The sequence below is a fragment of the Acanthopagrus latus genome, chromosome 5 (assembly GCF_904848185.1).
Source record: "Acanthopagrus latus isolate v.2019 chromosome 5, fAcaLat1.1, whole genome shotgun sequence".
Classification (NCBI taxonomy): Eukaryota; Metazoa; Chordata; class Actinopteri; order Spariformes; family Sparidae; genus Acanthopagrus; species Acanthopagrus latus.
In genome coordinates, this window is record NC_051043.1 from 8414687 (window position 1) to 8434645 (window position 19959).

The window sequence follows — 19959 nt, forward strand, 5'->3', positions numbered from 1 at the left end:
ACATGAAAATACAAGGATATTTTATTTTAGTTTAAGTGTTTTGCACAGTATATGTGTGCATTTAGTAATTTGTGTGTATGTGTGTGTGCGTGTGTGTGCGTGTGTGTGTGTGTGTGTGTGTGTGTGTGTGTGTGTGTGTGTGTGTGTGTGCGTGTGTGTGTGTGGTTGTGCAACCCAGCTGTGTCAAGCCTCTGGCCATCCGGCATTGACCAGGGTCAGTTTCTTGGGCCAGCTGGGTCAACAGCATTATGCTGGGTCTTTTTATTCAACGAGGTATTGATCCTCCTCCATGTGCCTATTTGTGTGTGAGTGTCTGTGTCTGTGGGTGTGTGTGTGGGGGGGTGAGTAAAGATAAGCAGGGAGATGGGGCCGGGCCCAATACAAGGAGGCACGTTCTGGAAGAGCAAATTTGACATGAAATCCAATCAGTTGCTGCAGCCGATTCCCCATCTGACAGTGTGAGCTGCTCCTCAAGTACGGAAAAACACCGAACTCACATGAGTAATGACACGGGTTCAGTTTCTTTGGCAAAAAGCGTAAACATCTCTTAATTGTTTTTCTGTGATGCATTCTGTAGAGACCTGCTTGACAATTTGTATATGGCAGTGGGTGTAAATACACAAATATCCATACAGCACACACTCTGATGAGGTATTTATTAACAGCCCTGAACACCGTGCTGTAATCAGTAAATGTTTATCCAAATCACACACATTCAGTTTGACATTTCTACAAAACGTGGCACATCACCTTCACATTATATGCTTTTTAGCTGACTTTCTTTTACATTGTGGCGGCATTGCGTTGCCCCTGCTGGGCAGCTGACTGTAGTTTGAGTCTGTTGGGAAATTTCTAGCTGTTTTTTTGTGGTGACAAAATCAGGTGTTTTTTAAGGAGACCTGGGGTCATATCCAGCTGTTTTAGTGGTGAAAAAGCAAGCTTTATTAAGGAGACCTTGGGACATTTCCAGACATTTTTGTGTCTACATAACTTGGCTGTTTCTTTTGGGAGACCTATTTTAATCCAATCTAATCAAATGATGTTTTCCTAATCCTAACCAAGTGGTTTTTGTGCCTATACCCAAGCAGATCATAACCACAGCATTGTGACAAGAGAGACTTAAACTTACTTAAACATACATAAAGTTGAACAAAGTATAGCAACATAGAGAAACATTATGTTTTAAGTTATCTGTGGTTTTGCAGAAAAATACCAAGCTAACATTTATCCAGACGACTGGGTTGCATTTTTGATACCTTTGGACTGAGGAATAAAAGCAACCCTTTCAAAGCATGCATGCTTTTGAGATAACCATGAAATTATATGTTGACATGCACACACACACACAAACACACACACACACACAATCCCAAATGCGCAGTCCCACCCAGACATCTGTTCAAGCGCACACAGGCAGACTGTTAAGTGAACACAAACAGGTTACGAGTCAGATTTAGGGCTTTTAAAGACTGAGCACTGAAACAGCGACTAGTGCACTTTGTTATAATAAGAGACAGTCGTTTTGTCATCATGACGCACGCTGACACACACGAATAGCCTGGCAGTGGTCAGCTGTAGCAACGATTAAAAAAAGTATTTTTATTTTTATCGAAATGTGTTGAGTCAAACACACCTGTGTCACAACTAGGATTAAAGGCCTGTATCGAGCGGCCAAACACGCAGTTACACACAGATATGCACATCTTTGGCACCCGCTGAGTGTAAAGGCGATGTCCCTGCCTTTGTTCCTGGCTGCTGAGTACCAAAGGGGAGGGTATCATTTCGAGACAAATTGGCACACCGGGACCGCTGAAGGAAGTCTCCAGCAGTCATTATATCTCCACCAAACATGCCCAGACAGCAAAGCGGAATATTGTACTTTCTGTTCGCAGCCGCCAAAGTGACTTCAAACTTCATATTATTTTTATATTAACGCCGAGAGAGACTGGAAGTTTTGATAATTGTGATGCAGCAGTTGTCGTGAGTTTTGGGGGTGAAAGATTAAGGATGAGAAGGGAGGGTGGACTGCAAAAGAGGAGGAGGGGGAAGAAGAAAGAGTAAGATAACAAGAAAGACCTACAGACAGGCGCGCAGGGAAATGATGGACACAGAAGGCAAAACAGAGGGAGAGAGATGGGGGGGGGGGGGTACGCGCATGTCAAATGGCTATCCTGCCAAGACTGCAGTGTGAGGTTATAACCTGCACACTACCACCCTGATCATTTATTCAACTCATCTGTTACATAAATAAACCAACACACAACAGACTTGCCCCCGGCTTCCTGTATGTGTGAGTGCCAATGGAGCCAGTTGGAGCGCTGAGGCAGGTTAAAATCTACAGCAGCAGAGCATGGTGGGTAACAGCATGCATGAATCATCAGCCCAGTAGCCACTTACTGACTATATTTGCAGGTGCTCACAAATAGGGCGCAAGGGTCCGTGTGAATACAGTCCCACAACTGGACGCACGAGTCGAACTCAGAAATATTCAGAGCACCCACGGATATTGTGCGTGGCTTAGAAGTGTGGGCAGGGATGATGTGCTGTACGCAGGCATATCGAGGCAGTGAAGTGACTTAAAATGAGTAGCAAAGCCGCCGGGCACACTGCCAGGAAAAGAGGAGAAGAGAGTGAGGAGACAGGTAGGGAGAGATATGGATGCAGGGAACAGTGAGATGAAAGGGGCGACAATACTAAAGAAAAAGTGCACAACTAAAGGGGAATGTAAGAGGTGGACGAGGCAAGCGGCGGAGTAAGGGAGGGAGGGAGAGGTGGGAGGGAGCGTTGGATGTTCAGAGTGAAGGAGAGAGTGGGAGGGAGTTCAGAAGGGAGGCAACAAGGATACACTGTAAAGAGAGGGAGGGGAGAGAGAGCGTGTGTTTATGGAGGAATGTGACAGTGCTCAGTGTATGGGAGATGGGACGGACTGATTCCACCATAGCAGGTGTGGAAGAGGGGTGAGAGGGGGACCCGGAGAGCCCCGCAGCAAAGGCAGACATCTCTTTCTCTCCACCCCAGCGGTGCCAGCTAGCATCCCACTGGAAGTGGTTTGTCCACAGTGATCCACACAGCTTTGGGGAAAGAGAGCAGCCGGCGGCGGTGACTGTGACTGTTGGGGCATGCAGACTATAATGGAGGTAAGTCACCTCCGGCCAGACTTGAAGGAAGGTTGTGGCTGTTCGACTGGATGTGACAGGGGACAAATGATGGCACGGAGTCAGTCAGGGCTCACGGGCTTGCAACTTTGAGCAGTAGTGAGTCCGGGTGGCACTAGCACATCCCACAGACTTAAGTGTGTGTGACTGCAGCTTAGTTTTTTGTTGTTGTTTTTTTTGCACTAAGCAAGAACCAAAATGTAAGCTAGGATAATTTTAGCACCACACTGGTTTATGTCTGTTGTTTACACAGTTGAACATTCTGACTGATCCAAAGTTTCTCTCACGGAGGCGGTCCAAGTGTTTTTGCTACTTTTTAAATATGCGAGCTGAATTTCAAAGTAAAAGCATCTCCGTGTTTGAGGCCGTGCCAGCTCTGAATGAAATGTCTGCTTTCAACTTCTTTGTTTCTCTTTGCAGAAAACTGCCAATGGTGTTCTTCAGTTTTAACACAGCCATTACTGAAACAAACCATTGCTTTCAAACAAGTGAAATAATAGGGAGCAGTGCTTTGGGCTTTGTTTAAATGTTACACTATACACAGCAATTCTGGGGGGAATAAATGGCAGTGGACACGGAGCTGGTTGTTATGGGTGTTTTAAGCATGAATTAAGTGTTCATCTATATATGTCCCACCCTGTGACTTTTTATAGGAAAAAACAGCCAACTGTTATTAAAAATCAGTATAATTTGCTGTGTAATTGGAGGCAACACAAAGAAGAGCTCTCTGAGGGGAATAATTTACTGTCACAAACCGCCCAGTTTTGGCGCTGTCACACCTGTATAGAATAATGCATGTGTTGAGACCTGTGCATTATGCTGGTGTTAAGGTGAATGGGTAAGTATAGGGCAGCACCTGTTCAGACATGCTCACCTCTGCTCCGTGTTGTAGGTTTCTGTGCAAAGGTAAAACACACGGGAGAGGCCGAATCAAAGCGGAGAGGAGGGCGGAGGCTGGCAGGATAAAGACAGGGCTCCTGTCTTGAGTTATTTGTTTGTTCCTGTGTGACGCGAAGAATTCCATTTGTTGATGGAAATATCTCGACTTCACGAGAGAATTTTTTTTTTTTTTTTTTTTTTGAGGGAATTAACGCGGCTCCGTTCCATATCTGTAGCGTGTGACAAACCATTGGAGCTGTCATGACCTGCTAAAGAAGACGCTTCTTAAAATAACTGTCCCAGATACCCAAATGCAGTATCCTTGCATGAGTGAAGGCTCTGTGTCAGAGGAGCGCAGCATCTCAACCTCTCTGTGAGGCTTAGCTCGTGATGATGTTACGACTGAGTTCTCAACTTTCCACCAAGGATTCGTAAACGTCCTTAAACATCATTATATCACGCAGGTATATGCGGATGAGCGACTGTGCACAGCGGGTGAGTATCAGATGTGACTTTGTTAGTTATGACACCTTGAAACTGTTGATGGAAACCACACAGAGTTTCCATATCATGAACAATTTAGCATTACAAGGTCAGGGGGCTTTTTATTTTGGAGCTGAGCACAGGTATCGCCTGCAGCACATATTTCCAGCTGCTTTCAGGATGATATAGGCCCCTGAAAGTGAGTTCATTGTGTCTTCTCTTACTCCCACATTGCACCATCCACACACATACACACAGCCACAGCAGATTAGGAGGATGGGAGGATGGTTATGCTCCAGAATGACAACCTTATCACCGAGTCTTCAGCTTACAGGGTCAGTGGGTAACAGTGCCAGGAAAGGCCTCATTCTTTCCCGCCCACCTATGCGTGTCATTTCTTCTGTGATACCGTAGCAAATAACAGACTTTTTATTTTTTTTTCAAAAAATGACTATGTGAGAAATGCTGTAGCACTAACTCGAAAACACTTGTCTCTAATCTGTCTTTGTACCACAATTTTATGATCTTACATTATAATACCACTAAAAAAACGTCATCCGACGCCAGTGTAATGTGCTTCCAATATGACTTACACGTTTCGACAACGAGCATGCTGAAAGCTTGCTGGAAGCTCAGTTAGTGCACAAATGAAAATCTGACAGCACAACAAAGCTTTCATGACGATCCATCAAATTTCGTCCGCGTGGGGCTGTCATATCAGCCGCAAGTGACAGCCTGTTCAAAACAAGTGCAGAGAGTAATGGAAAAGGTAAATATTTCGTGCTTAATGGATGGGCCACGATTCGAAATGTCTAAAAATACTTCCACTTGTAACAATACATTTCCACGCGCTGTTTATAGAGTGGGATAAAAGCCTTACACGTAAATATTTCATGACTGCGGAGCTGGACGATGATCTGCCGTATCTGACTGAAGACACGCACAACTCTTTAAAACCATTTCTGGCCAATTTCCAGGGCACTGCATAAGTTTGAGGCATTACGGAGAAGTGCAGAGACATATTGTATGGCAATAATCAATCTTGTATGGATGGATGCGGCTCAATAATGAAATATAAAAGGGAGATTTCAGATATTTAATTTTAGGGCTCCTTAAATTCATGAGCATCAATTCCCATCCTCATCGCAGCACTAAAGGCTCCCATTTAGACTCCATTAAAAATACATTTTCCTCTATACTCCAGCTGCCAAGGTTATGCAAATGCATGTACTACAGAGCAGTAGTTGGCCAGCTATACAAAGCCAGTGAGCAGCTCGGGCAGCCTCCTTATCTATTAAAACCCGAGGAGGTTGATTGTTTGGTCGACCTAATGTCTCATTTGGATGCACATAGGGGCATCTGAGCACAATCTAATTTCAACGGGGGGTCCTCCGCTAAAAGCCTGGTGTCAAAGACGTTGCCACGTGGCTGCCAATAGAAGACGCTGAGATTGAATTAACGAGTCATAAATGTTTTACTCCCATGATTCAAGCCTTTCTCTGCATCCAAACCCCCTCGCACTTTGCACAGAGGAGGCACTCACTGCTCGCTGGACAATGCAAGTCATCAATGTATGATTCAATGTCAGCTCCACAGAATATAAATATCTCTCTCACACACAGTGTCTCTCCATGTCTGTCTCCTTCTCTGCCTGCCATCGCCTCTCTCTCTCTCTCTCTCTCTGTCTCTCTCTCCGTGCCTGGTATTCCATCTCCTCACTCTGGGGCAGTAATGAGTGTCTGGTATTCTGCTCTTCAGCATTGAAGCCCTATTCATGCTCAATCTCCTTTACAATGCACTAAAAGGATTACCCAATTAGCTACTATTGGATGCCATTGTGTGTGCATGCTTGAGTGTGTGTGTGTGTGTGTGTGTGTGTGTGTGTGTGTGTGTGTGTGTGTGTGTGTGTGTGTGTGTGTGCAGTGCATGCGTGTGCACGTGTGTGTGTGTGTGTGTGTGTGTGTGTGTGTGTGTGTGTGTGTGTGTGTGTGTGTGTGTGTGTGTGTGTGTGTGTGCGTGTGTTTGGTCAGTAGATGGATGTGTTAGTGGTGAAAGTGAAAGATAGATGGCTGTCTGTACCCCACACTTCATTCCCAGTTGATGTTGTGCTGGAGGCCACATTACTCATCCCCACAACTCAGCCACAGTGAGTAAGACACACGATAGGGAAGCGTGTGTGTGTGTGTGTGTGTGTGTGTGTGTGTGTGTGTGTGTGTGTGTGTGTGTGTGTGCGCGCGTGCGTGTGTGTGACTGGGGCCTTGATGGGCCACAGAGGATGACAGAGAAAAAGACATAGCATTACTTCTCAATAATTCAACGTATCAGCCCATCTTTCTCCGGAAACACACTGGCTGCCGTCACACGCAAGACATTTCTCCCTCTACTCGCTTTAATTTGCGGTGTTCATTTTAAACCTGTCATGCCTGGGACGATGGGAAATGCCTGCTTCATTACACGTGAATCATCGGTTACTTTGTGCGAACCACAAATCGATTCAGGTTATCTAACGTGTTACATCACACTGGGAGCAATGTGTTCGGCGTGTTTTTGGAGGATCGAACAGCATAAGAAGGACTGATTTAGACTGACATTTCCTGCGGGATTAAAAGAACAGACTTTTTGATCGTCTTAATTTGAGTTACTTCTCGGATTGGCTTTGAAACAGCATTAATGCATGCAAATCTTTGGACAGACTTCTGCCTTTCAAAGTTCTGTCTTTATCTGTTAAATATTAACAATTCCTCTGGAGAAGTTAAAACCAGTATTTCCTGTGAAGTCACAGTCTGATATAGCTAATGTTGACCCACATGTTGATGAGCCAACATGGTTGCTGTGTAATTGATAACATCAGTTTGGTAGCTTGATGCATTTGAAAGGTCTCTCTTCAGTAGTCGACTCCCAGCACAGGCCTTTGATGTCAGACTTCCCCTCCAGCACTCGAACACACCACACCAGAGGCCTAAACAAACTGCTTTTCAAGTCTACAAGACGCTCTGCTGACATATGTTAGAAGTGGCTGCCTCCAAAATATGTATGACAATCAAATTAGAAATTTCAAGACATAAACAAAAAATAAGGCTTTTTTTTTTTTGGAAAAGGTATGTGAGAACTGCTCGAGGGGAATTTCACCTTCTTTTTTACACATCTGTTTACTCATCTGACTCTGTGGGACACTCTGTGGCACCGCGGTCCCGGTGAGGTTTATCTTTGGCTCAGAGACTTTGAATTTTTTATGGAAATCCTGCGAGCATTGAGTTTGAAAAGACACAAGCTTGGAGGGCTTAAAGAAAGGATGCAGTAGAGTTGCATTATGGACTTAGATTTGAGCTTCAGCCATATAAGAGACTGAACATCAGGATGCCTCTGTATCTGCTGCTTCAGTTTTGACCATTGGCAGGATTCCCCACACAACTCATCCAGCCTAATATTAAAGATACGATATGCAACATTTCTGCATTCAAATGTCTAAAATCTACTTGACCTATGTAAATATTTTGTTGAGTGCTGTATCCCAGTGTTTCCCTCAATGTTCAAACCCAGAGAACTCTAAAACAGCACATTTCATTTGGTCTCCTGTCATTATGAATTCCAGGGAAACAACACGAATAAGGAGCACTGTTGTTTTGAGAGGACATGCAAACTCTGAATTTTAATATTTAGAAAATTAATGAGGTACTAATACAAAATATTTATTACCTCATCTGTGAACATACCTGCCATAGTAACTTCTGTTAGATTTTCATCAGCAATGGTGGTTGTTTAACACTGAAGACAACAACACCCAGGATTACACACTACTTGAAATCATCAAACTAGTCTTTTATCAGCTCTGCTGAGGATGTTCTGTTGATTCCCCGTGGTGGGTAGTTGGTTGGTTTGTACGTAGGGTTACATAAAAACTGCTGAACAGATTTTTATGAAAGTTGAATGAAAGATGGGTCTCGGCCCAGAATAGACCTCATTAAATTTTGGTGCCGATCCGGATAAAGGGATGGATTCAGTAAATCCAAGACAATGCAAGGTTTTGGGTTTCTTTGTTTGTTTTTTTTTACATTTTTGTTAATTTCGCAGGGAATAATGCATGGATCTTGAAGACACAAATCAGGCATATTTAGGTGGCTGGTATCTATGGATGAGTAATATTTGATGCCAATACAAATACAAATCCGGATCTAGTGGATTTAAATATGTTTCATATGATACTGGATTAGGCGTGATTTATTTAAAGGGGATATCAGTGCTTGGCAGAGATGTGACTGAGAGACCTCTAGCGGCGGAAATTACATACTGTGCATTTAAGTGGCAGTAATTCAGTTTAATATCAGAAAGAATTTACTGTAAATTGGGTAAAATATGCAAAAATAATAAGTCCCCGAAGAATGATCCTTTTTTCAAAAGTTTTTTTTTAAAGTATGTTACAGATGGAAAGTGTCTCAGCCTCCAAATAAAGGGTGGCTGTGTGTAAAATTCTGCGGCGCTTAAGACGGCACACATAAACAGAGGAACAATAAGCTTTCTGAGAGTGACCTAAAAAAACAGACACACTGAACTAGATGGATTACACGTGCATCTGTTAGAAATTACCATATAGACAGTGAGATTTAAAAGTGATGCCATCTGGCACCGTGGCAGCGTGGAGGTACAGTGAGAGCAGGGCAGAGTTTCATGGTCATTGTGACACAGGTATAAATCCCGGACCTTTGTAGCACACTGCTGCCTTCCACTGGCTGTGGTAATGGATTGGCTATGCTTTCGGAGTGTGTATCTGCGTGTGTGTTTCGGGGGGAAGAAGGGGGGGTTAGACAGGTCAGCTGGGGCTTGAAAGCTAGGACGACACCCTGCCCACACACACACACACATACACACAGAGCCCCCTTCCTACACACAGACAGACACACAAGTGCACAGAAACCTTTTGTGCAGACACAGAAAGACATGCAGCCAATCAGATAAAAGATTAGACGAATGCATGCATCCACACACACACACATTCACACCCCCCCCGTCCCATCTCACCAAAGGTCTTAAATCACACTGTCCGCTCAGAAGCCGCGAGGTCAGACCATTTGTACCGCTTTTTAAAATGTTCCAATGATGGGTGTAATAAAAAGATTTCCAAATCACTTTGATATTTGCATGAAATGGAAGTGAAATTGACCAATTCTCTCCAGCAACTGAGTGGGAACATAAAAGTGAGAAGGCATGGATCACTGTCCAGACAAACAGGCTTGCTTGGGGGGCTGAAGGGGACTAATCGAGGAACAATGGTAGTCAGGCTGAAAGGATGACTGAGCAGTGCTGCTGAAAAAGATCACAGCAGATCTACAGAGATACTCTATATTATTTTATTACCGGGGGAAAACCTTAACTCTTTTCATGGTAAAAGAAAAAAAAAAAAAAAAGATTTCACACGGGATGATGTAATATGATGTAAACTGTGGCGCAATCCTGTCTGAACACGCTGAAAGATAGTTTATAGGGTTGTGTCACTTCTTCTTGTTATTGGTTCGGCTCTAACAAACTAATGTCTCCATTGATTTTTGTGAGATGATAACAGTGAATCAGTCGTGTTCTGTCACAAAGAGGTAACGCTGTCAGTTTTGTTTACATCAAGAGAACGTATCCCTTTGCTTGTGACAAAAATGGAGCGTAAGATTTACACTTGTTTTGTCAGCGGCAGAGCTGAGGGGCCATATCTTTTCTGTTGTTGTTGTTTGTTCATTTGGAACACAGCGGCTTGTATATTTTCCTGTCGCGATTTGTGATTGTATTTCATCCACAAGGTGTTTTGTCAACAGTGTGTACTCTGTGGGATGCTGAACGCTCCACTGCTTCAGACAGGCTTGCACTCCAGCAATGTGAAAGTGTGCGTTGTTTGTGTGGATGTGCAAAGGTGTGTGTGAGAGAGAGGGAGGGTGTGTGTGTGTGTGTGTGTGTGTGTGTGTGTGTGTGTGTGTGTGTGTGTGTGTGTGTGTGTGTGTGTGTGTGTGTCTGAACAAACAGCATAAAGGCGGGATGGTGGTAAATCACTATAAAACTGAGGCTCTCCAGCCCTCTCATTGTGAGGACTAGTCATTTATTTAACACTCAAATATGGTCCTGGGCTGTTTGGGGAGAATACATCAACCGGCACACGGGAGTCCACACAAAGAGCGGCACACTTCAACAGACAAAGAGCGAAAAGAGAGAGGCCAAGCGCCTTTTTTTCTCCTTCAGATGAAGTGTTGTTTGTTCAGGGTGGGTGCAGGGCACCGAGTGGGACGGGTGGATGGAGGGAGGGAGGGAGGGAATGATGGGAGAAGGCGAGGGTGGGGGTGGGGGGGGGTTGAATGGTTATTACACAGTGAATCGATGCACAAGCGCAGGGTGTCAGTGGGTGATAGTGGGGAGAGGAGGGGGGTACACAGGGGGGTGTAAAAGATCTTTTGTGAAGGCTGGGAGTTAATCACTTGAGCGGCACACGCCAGTTCTATGGGAGCACATGTTGTACACTGGCTCCCTTGGGGGGGGCGGGAGGTCCTGAAACACACACACAAAGACACACACACACACACACACACACACACACACGGCTGAATTTACATGTCAGTTATAATGCAAAGCTGGGTACAGGCCGACTAGAAAAGCAGAAGACCCACCCCCTTCACAGAACAGTTAGCAGACCCTTCTGGCCGCGCTGATAGTGAGAGTTTGCATTTGCTGCCGGTTCACTGACACACACACACGCAGACACGTACACTCACATGTCTGTGTGTTCGGGTTTCACCAGGACTGGATAGATGACTCTGCAGAGGCCTTGCTAGAGATGGATGCTTAGTTTGACCTGGCAGTAAGTAAAATCTATTGTTTCATTACTTCAGTCCCATGTCAGGGAGAGGATGCTAATATCTGAGAGTGATAGTGAAGGCTGGAGTTGAGATTTAGCGCCAGCACAGTAGAATAGAGGCAGTCACAGTCATGTCAGAGACTGTTTACATCAGTGGCACAGTGGGCTGCTTTGCTGTGTAATGCTGCAGGTGCACACTAAACCATTATTCAATGTTTTCACTGGCTGTTTACTTTGCAGAATACATGCTGAATTCCATCCTGAGCGAGACAGAAAATCAAAACTGAGACTGTTTCCTATGATTATTTAACAATTACAAAGCTCCTTGCAGTTAAGTAATATCTTTCCCTTCCATTCACCGCAAGTAGACTACGACTGTCAGCTTTTCATTCTATGAGGGCAAACACTTACACTTTCCTTCGTCCTTCTGTGTGCACGCTACTCTGTCTCACTTGCTGTCTGTCTGTGATGCTCCTATTATTATTGTAATTGTGAGATATCTATTTTGTACATGTCTCATCTAGCTTATCATTGTTTGCTGGACAATGAAAAGTGACAGCCTCGATCAGCGCTCCCGTCTTCATTCAGCATTTTGCTCTCCGAGCGTGCCCATTAAACACCTTGGGAAAGTGACAGTGACAGTTATGTGTATCCTCACAAACACAACCATTTGAACAAATAATTATGGATTTGCCGAGAGCCGATTGTATTACTAATAAGTGATTTACGCCAGGCCATTAGTCACATGCTTTGTTGGTGGGGCCATTACAGAACGCTTAAAGGATGAGGACCAGGTGGTTAGGGGAGCTCGCAGGCCTGATCAGCCGGTATGGAGCCCATTGCTGCTAAGTCACCGCTGAGGGGACTTTTCCCCTGTGGCTCAGGGATCATGACTAGCAGCATCTGGGGTCTGTTTTTTTTTTTTAAAAAAAAGGGAGGAAGACAGAGAGAATACGGAGAGCATTACCAGTACCTCTGTGTATAAATGTTCTTACATTGTAAGTTTGTCAGTTAAAATTTGAGCTCAGCATACTTAATCCAATCTGTACTTCATAATTCCAGCCAATCACATTATTACAACTTGATATTTCTGTGTGGTCTGTCTTTACCCTGCTCAAGTACAACAACAAATGCACAATGGTTGTATAGTGCTCTTCAGAAGGCAACATCAGTCAAGTGCTGTGCAGGTAGTAGAAGCCTAATTGCCAGTTTGCTGAGAGGAAGGGCACCCAAAGGGTTGTTTGTCAAATTCAACGGTCGAGCTATAAATCCAGACACACAAAGCCAGGCAGGGAGCCAAGACGGACATTTTTTCACTTTGTTTGTCTTGCAAATGCTAACACACCTGCTTCAGCAGTACAAGCCCAGACTGACCAGGAAACAATAAAATAAACAACACTAAAAAAAAACGATAAGCATCAAAGGAAACTATGGCCATTATTTTTTCATTAAAAAAAAAAAATCTTCCGTTCAAGGATCAGCTTTGTCTAATGTGAATGAAACCCTTTCTTGTCTTGCAGATAAAGCCACTGACAGTCCTTCTGTGGGGTCATGAGTTGTGTCCTCCCTTCACTTCTGCGTAACTTGACCGTCTGGACTTCAGCCCCACCCTCTGCTCACCTATGCCTGCAGGACCATGGGCAGTGTGAGCAGCCTCATCAACGGCGGCAACAGCCTCAACAGCAACCACTGCAAAGCGTCTGACTACAGGTCGAGCAAGGGAACTAACCATCATAGGAAGAGTGGAGGTTGCAGCCTTGACGGGCTACTTAAGTGCAGCTTCACCCAGTGCTCCTCCACCACCACCCATCCCTCTAAAGGCCTGACCCACTCCCGGTCCGGACGGAGCGAAGATTTTTTTTACATCAAAGTAAGCTCATGTGACGTCAGATGGCATACCACGCATACATTAAACTGTACTTACAAAAACAAAAAAGTATAAAACTTTTAACCTGTTCGATATTAGGTGAGCCATAAACCGAGGTCAGCGCACCACAGAGGAGGACCGATGGAAGAGCATGCAGGTGGAAAGAAGAGAGATGGAGAATCAGATGGACGACTGCAACCAAAACTGCTGCTTATGTCGGGGAAAATGACTGAGAGGGTGAGCAACATGCCTACTACTTCCTCTCTTATGCTTTTACCAAAATAAGGTGATTAGATTTTAAAGGAGCAGTTTCATATTTTTGGGAAATATCTGCATCTTCTTTCAGGAAGATGAATGGCAAACTCTGTGGGGTAAGTAGCGTAAAGACTGGAAACACAGAGACAACCGAACAAATTTGCCTTCCAGCAACACAGAAGCTCACTAACTACAGTGTCAAATTAAACGTTGACTTTACTTTGACAAGTCAGGAAACCGATTACCTTAAAATTACCGAGTAGACTATTAAATTGAAGTTGTTTGGGCTAAAAAGCTTTCACAACTTATCATTATTAATCTACTGGATAATTTTGTTTTGTTTTTTGTTGTTATACTTCGCTAGCCAAAATGTAAAAAACAGCTTTTTTTTTTATTTAAGTTGTATAAACTGAAACAACAACAACTTAAAATCTAGTCTACCTTACTTGGTTATTTTCAGGTAATCAGTTCCCTGACTTTTTTAAGTAAGATCCAGTGTAGTTACATTTTGTTACCTTTGGCCTGTCCAGGTTGTAGGTTGTGCTTAACGTTAATACTTTATTTATCAGGACCTCAATTAAAGCACATATTTGTAAAACTAAAAAGTAGATTTTTGAAACTGATGTTTCAGGGTGGTGATCGAACCAAAGCAGCAGTTTCTGACAAATTCAGAATGGGACTCAAAATCTACTTTTCTTATAGGACCTTTAAACGGACCGCGGGTGCTGATGGACAGCAAGGCATTTGTTCTCAATTGTTAGTTGACATTTCTTAGTGCAAGTTATATACAAGTATGTAACACTGTGCGTAAAAAAGTGATGATGTTCCTTTTACAAATTCTCATTTTAAAAGGCACCGGCGACAAAACGGAAAAAAGCTATGGCGACTTGTAAATAACAATATGTGCAGACATGTGAACAGTATAAATCTTCCACTTGGCAAGAAAGTGAATTAACTTAAGGATTTCATTTAAGACTATAGATTCAAATATTAACTTGAGATTTGATGTCGATGATCACAGCCTATGGCCTTCCTTGTCTGGAGCCATTACTATGGATATTCATACAACCATGAAGAGGATAGAATTATACTGTGTAACTGCAACAGACTTTGAGAAGCTCAAAGCAAAGTTGAGGATAAAACATGCACAGCAGGTAGTCTAATTGGTAGCAGCTATTCCTCATAACCTGTGTTGAACCTTCTCCATCTTATTAATCTCCCCCTCCCAGATTAATGACCTAAGAATGCCTTGATCTTCTCAGAGAAGTCATTTCATCGCCAAGAATACGCAGGCAAAGTGAGACTCCTTCAATAGGTCTTTATTCCTCAGGGGCAAGAGGGGGGGAGGAAGGAGAGGAAGAGGAAGCAACTTTAAAAGAGACAGAACGGAGAATAAGAGAGAAAAGAGAGGGAGGACCGTAGAGAGTTTGAGGGATAGATAGAGAGAGAGAGGAAAAAAAAAAAAAAAACGAGGAACGGCAAACCCAGTCATGAAGTCAGTGAGAAGGAATGCTGAGCTCACAAGCTTTACCTCTTACACTTCAGCAGTAGCTCATATTATTAATATCACGGAGGAGGGCTATTCATCTTCCCTCAGACAGCACATGGGGGGAGAGATGTGGGATGCAGAGGGGAGGAGAGGAGGACAGTACCGAGGGGAGGTACAGCTCGTGTCGCTCCTGGACAGCATGGATGGGGCATGTGGAGTATAAGTTCATCTATGAAATGAGTTTTCTCTTTTATGACAGTCAAGCGAATTTTGCTCGCAACTACTGCTGTGTGGTGTTTAATGCTGCCAGCTAGAGACGCTCTTCTGCGCGCTTCAGTGCTTCTGTTTCTAATATGAGAAGACATGATTGGAAAAAATTTGTCCCTTTCATTTTTACAGACGTGACAATATTTATCTCTGCGAGAGTCAGTCATCGTGATTTTGCAAGTTTCTGAATGCGACCCATCCTCGGCTCTCAGTGCTCCCCGCAACGGTACAGGAGGGCTCGCTTTTTGCCATGCTGTCAGCTGCGATGTGCCAGTGAATATTAAAAAAAATTTTTTTTAAAAAAGAGCACCCCTGACTGTGTGTCATTTCACTCTTCTAGACCTCTGCTGAGAAGTCATTGGTCCGTTCCACTGCCTTCAAGCCTGTGATTCCCAGGAGTACATCGTCCACAGAGACAGGCCACAACAGCCTGGACCACATTCTCTGTCCTCAGAAAAAAGCAAGGAGTCCTGAAAATCAACACAAGCAAGACACCTTCTCAGGTTTTTTTTTTTTTTTTAAATATTGATACACTCCTATCATAAATTGGGATTTTTCTGGTTGAAAGACAAATTCTAATAAATAAAATGTCTTTTTTTTTTGCCTTACAGGGACTTTCTCAGACTCTGGACGTAACTCCATGTCTAGCCTGCCCACCCACAGCACCAGCGGCAGCCTAAGTGCTTCCACCGGCCCTGTCAGTCACGGCGATGGCAGCTCAGCTCCCGCAAACGGCCTCAGCAAGGGAGTACAACCCAGTTTCCCTCCATGGGTCAGCGGGAACAGCGCTAACCTTGACTGTAGCTACAGGGCCGGTTTAAACAGCGTGGGGTCGACATCTAAGGGAAATGGGGATGCGAGCTCCCCACTCTCTGCAGACGAGCCAAGCGCACTCTCTGAAACTTCAGGTGGGATTCGCTCCCCGATTACCACAGACGAGTCACTGATTGAACGTCTGGAACAAAGGCTGCTCGAGAGAGAGACCGAGCTGCACGAGCTACAGGTACCGAGTTGCTGCTTCACAATCAACAGGCACCTCTCTTGGGTCGTAAACTGTACGAGACAAATTCTAACTGAGATGTCTTCACCCTTACCACAGGTGAGTTTTGAGGAGAAGGAAGAAGACACCTGCCAGCTGTTTGATGAAAGACAAAGACACTGTGCAGAGGAGATGGAGGGGCTCAAGCAGCGATGCTCCACAAAGCTCCGGCAAGTGTCGCAAATGGCAGCAAGAACCCAGCAAGCCCTTCAGCTGCAGGTCAAGCAGCTCCAGGTCAGTCCCCATAATCCTCCCTCCAACCTTTTCTCCCTTTTCCAATGAATCCATTGAGATAAAAAAAAAATGCATTAGCAGATGCATTTAAAATCTTACCTTGCACACAAGCTGAGTGAAATGAGAAATCAACTTTTGTGCAGGCAGAGAAAGAGAGACTCCTGGAGGATGTCTCAAAGCTGACCCGGGAGAAGGGTCTCGTCGAGCTCAGACTGAGGTCGTATGAGACAGAAAACACGCAGCTGGCTCCAACTCTTGAGGAAACTCAGTGGGAGGTGAGTCGTGAGTCATTTATGTGAGATATCAGTAAGGTTGGAGACCTTGTAACACACAGCACAAACTGGTACAACCTTGATTACTGCTGCTGAAGTGTGGGAACATCAAGTTATTCCATCCCTACAGGAAAAATCTGCCATTTTGCACCATATTTGAGAAACAGAGGTCAGTCAAAAGAGTCAGGGATACAGACACCTTTTATATTTTTCTCAATAACTGATAGTGTTGCCTTTGAAACATCAGGGACATTACGTACTATATCTTTAATCAAACGACTCCTTTGGTTTATTATGACCTCTTGAACCTGTGCAGGTGTAGTGTCCCTAGTCGCACACTTGATTTCCAAAGAATTATGAGATGAATTAATTGCTTTTTTTTTTTTGAGTTAAATGATTTTGTCTAATGAGAAAGGTGTGACTCTCAGTGATGAACCCACAGAGAAATATTTCTAGCTATGTGGTTCTTTTCAAGAGGGCCTCAGCAAACTAGCTCTGACTGCAGGGTACTTGGCCAACATGACACCAAGTACAACAACCCAGTTAGTTTTGTATAAATGACAATATGTATATGTAGGCCTATGACACATTCAAAACAAACCACATCAATGGCTTACTGAAAACATTTTATCCAGGCGACTAGGCTGCTGCGACTAGCTGGTAAACGTAGTGGAACATTTCGCTCTTGAAGGGTCAGAAGTGTCCCCGTGTTGGTGGAGAACAAAACAGGGCGGAAAGGAGAGTGACTACTGGACTTGCGGGGTTGCTGGAAACAGGACTTCAAATAAATGCAATGTTGCTCTGTGTTTGTCAGATGAAAACAGGCAACTGTTTGCGAGGATTGCCAAAAACATAACTGTAAATGCTGATAGTATATTAATGTTTTGTTATCAGACGGTTGTGGGTTTATCTGATAAGGACGTGTTGGTCTCGCTGCTACAACATTATGATTCATGTTGCAGGATTATCATTGCAACTGAGCAAAGGAAACAGTGTCAACAGATGAAGCAGGTTGTGACTGATGGCTGGGTTCAGAACAGGACTTTCACCTAGTAGACTCTGATTTGTCTCCTGTGGGGAGCTAGTTATAGTGTTGAATTATTCTTTCAGTTTTCTGTCACTGGTCACGTTACAGTGGTGTTGCTTGCGAGTAACCAAAAAAACAAAACAAATTGAGCGCACATTTAGACATATTCTCTACTAAACAGGTTTACTTTTAGCGTGAAAATGTAGTAAAGTAGTGTTCTCCATGCCTACTATTCCTATATGATCTGTGGTCACAAAACAAATTGAATAGTTTCCCAGCCGCCTTCTATGTGCTCTCATTATAGGAAATGTACCAAATCCGTAATTGTAAAGACGCTGAGAGAGAAATTTAGCATAATCCCTCTGGAAAGTCTTTCTCTGTCAGTGAGGGGTGCAGAACACACTCAATGTTTACTCTGACGGTTTCATCTTCATATTTGTCTCGGTCCAAATGTAGGTGTGCCAGAAGACAGGGGAGATCTCGCTGTTGAAGCAGCAGCTGAGAGACTGCCAGGCGGACGTCAGCCACAAGCTAAATGAAATCGTCAGCCTCAGGGCTTCGCTGAGGGAAAACGCGGCGAAGATGGAGACTCTCGAGAAGCAGAATAAAGACCATGAGGACAAACTTCACTCTCGCACCATCGAGGTTGAGGTTAGTCTGTCGATGATTCAGCGGCACATAAATAAGGACATACGGCCATATTGCCCACACAGCACTTAATTAAAGCACTTCTCGTTAGGAAGGATATCTGCCATTATGTGCTACACTGAACTGTGACCCTCAGACTGTTTTAAGCGTCCATGTTTTAGCAGCAGGCTTAACAAGAGAACTTGTGTGACACTTAACATGAGTAGAACTGTTACACCAGTCAGAATAGTCCTAATTGCCGCCTGTGTCTGAATATTTGACACTTTTTTAATACAGGTCTGCCAAAACGAGCTCCAGCGCAAGAAGAACGAAGCTGATTTACTCAGAGAGAAAGTGGGCAAACTTGAGACGGACATTCAGGGAATGAAACATGATCTGGCCATGGCCAAAGAGCAGAGGCTGCAGCACAGTTTGCAACGTGAGGTCCATGCCCAGACACAGGCCTTGGAGAGATTAATCCAAGGCTCAGACTCCCCTGCTCTGGGCCAGGCGGAGGAGAGCAGCGGACATGTCTCCACAGAATCACTCCAGAGAGACGTGGAGGGACTGAAGCAGCAGCTCAGGGAGGAGAAGGAGGCACAGGAGAGGCTGGCCAACAGCTTTGAGCAGGAGAGGCAAACATGGAACAAGGAGAAAGGCAGGGTCATCAAGTACCAGAAGCAGCTCCAGATCAACTACCTGCAGATGCACAAGAAGAACCAGGACCTGGAGAGGATCCTAAAGGAGCTCACCGCCGAAATGGAGAGCCGGACGGAGCTCGGCATGGACATCAACTATGGCTCAGGGTTACAAACATATGAAGATGTTATTGCCACAGAGATTTGACCGGAGCGGTCACACACATTCAGTGAAGTGAAAGCGAACCGCACACTTGACTGTTTGTTCACCACAGATATTTATTGCACCTGGAGATCAGTCACTGCTAACTAGTATTTTACAAGGGTTATTTAATAGAATGTGCACACCGTTACATTGTGTATTTTCTGTTTAGGGCACAACAAACAATAAAAGGTCTAGCTTTTTGTGATGACGCTGATAGTTCTTGTTCAAAAGTAAATGCTAAATTATTAAATGTTCAAATGAGAGTATTTTTTTTTTTATTTTTCTACCACGCTGTCAAAGCAAAGAACACAAACTGTTGAAATCCTGTACAATTTTGCAGTTTAAACACCATTTATGAGTTTGTAAGTGACACAGATGAGACAGTGGCTGATTTATCTGTCTCATGATTAATGTGCGATGGTGACACTTGATAAGCACGATCGCGGCCTCACATCTGTCTTTTCCAGCATGAACAATGGCAGTGATGTATCACCTATTGTGAGTCTGGGTTCCTGAACCTTAATTTAGTTTGCCTCGTGATTCCACATATACGGTCCCACACAATCCATTCTTGTGCTGTTCGTGCATGGGAAAGAGTTTTAAGTAATTGCAAAACAATACACGGGTCTCAGGACATGAATATTGGCAAACAAGGTGAAAATATTTTTAGCAATGATGCATCTGCATCCTTTGAGG

The 19959-nt window shown here is 44.1% G+C and overlaps 1 protein-coding gene across 4 annotated transcripts; it reads left to right on the forward strand.

Moving 5' to 3' along the window:
• The first annotated feature begins 2896 nt into the window (after nucleotides 1-2896).
• On the forward strand, nucleotides 2897-19529 carry lzts1 (leucine zipper, putative tumor suppressor 1). Of its 4 annotated transcripts, XM_037099562.1 has the most exons (10): nucleotides 2897-3137; nucleotides 11287-11346; nucleotides 12864-13213; nucleotides 13310-13447; nucleotides 15562-15724; nucleotides 15833-16224; nucleotides 16321-16494; nucleotides 16638-16769; nucleotides 18250-18444; nucleotides 18718-19529. In XM_037099562.1, exons 3-10 carry the CDS (start codon nucleotides 12980-12982, stop codon nucleotides 19264-19266), a joined length of 1977 nt encoding a protein of 658 aa, XP_036955457.1. In that variant the 5' UTR covers nucleotides 2897-3137; nucleotides 11287-11346; nucleotides 12864-12979; the 3' UTR covers nucleotides 19267-19529. The 4 variants fall into 4 exon arrangements, with proteins under 4 accessions (XP_036955457.1, XP_036955455.1, XP_036955458.1 ...); XM_037099560.1 differs by lacking the exon at nucleotides 11287-11346; XM_037099563.1 differs by lacking the exons at nucleotides 2897-3137; nucleotides 11287-11346 and adding an exon at nucleotides 4444-4529.
• Nucleotides 19530-19959: the final 430 nt, after the last annotated feature.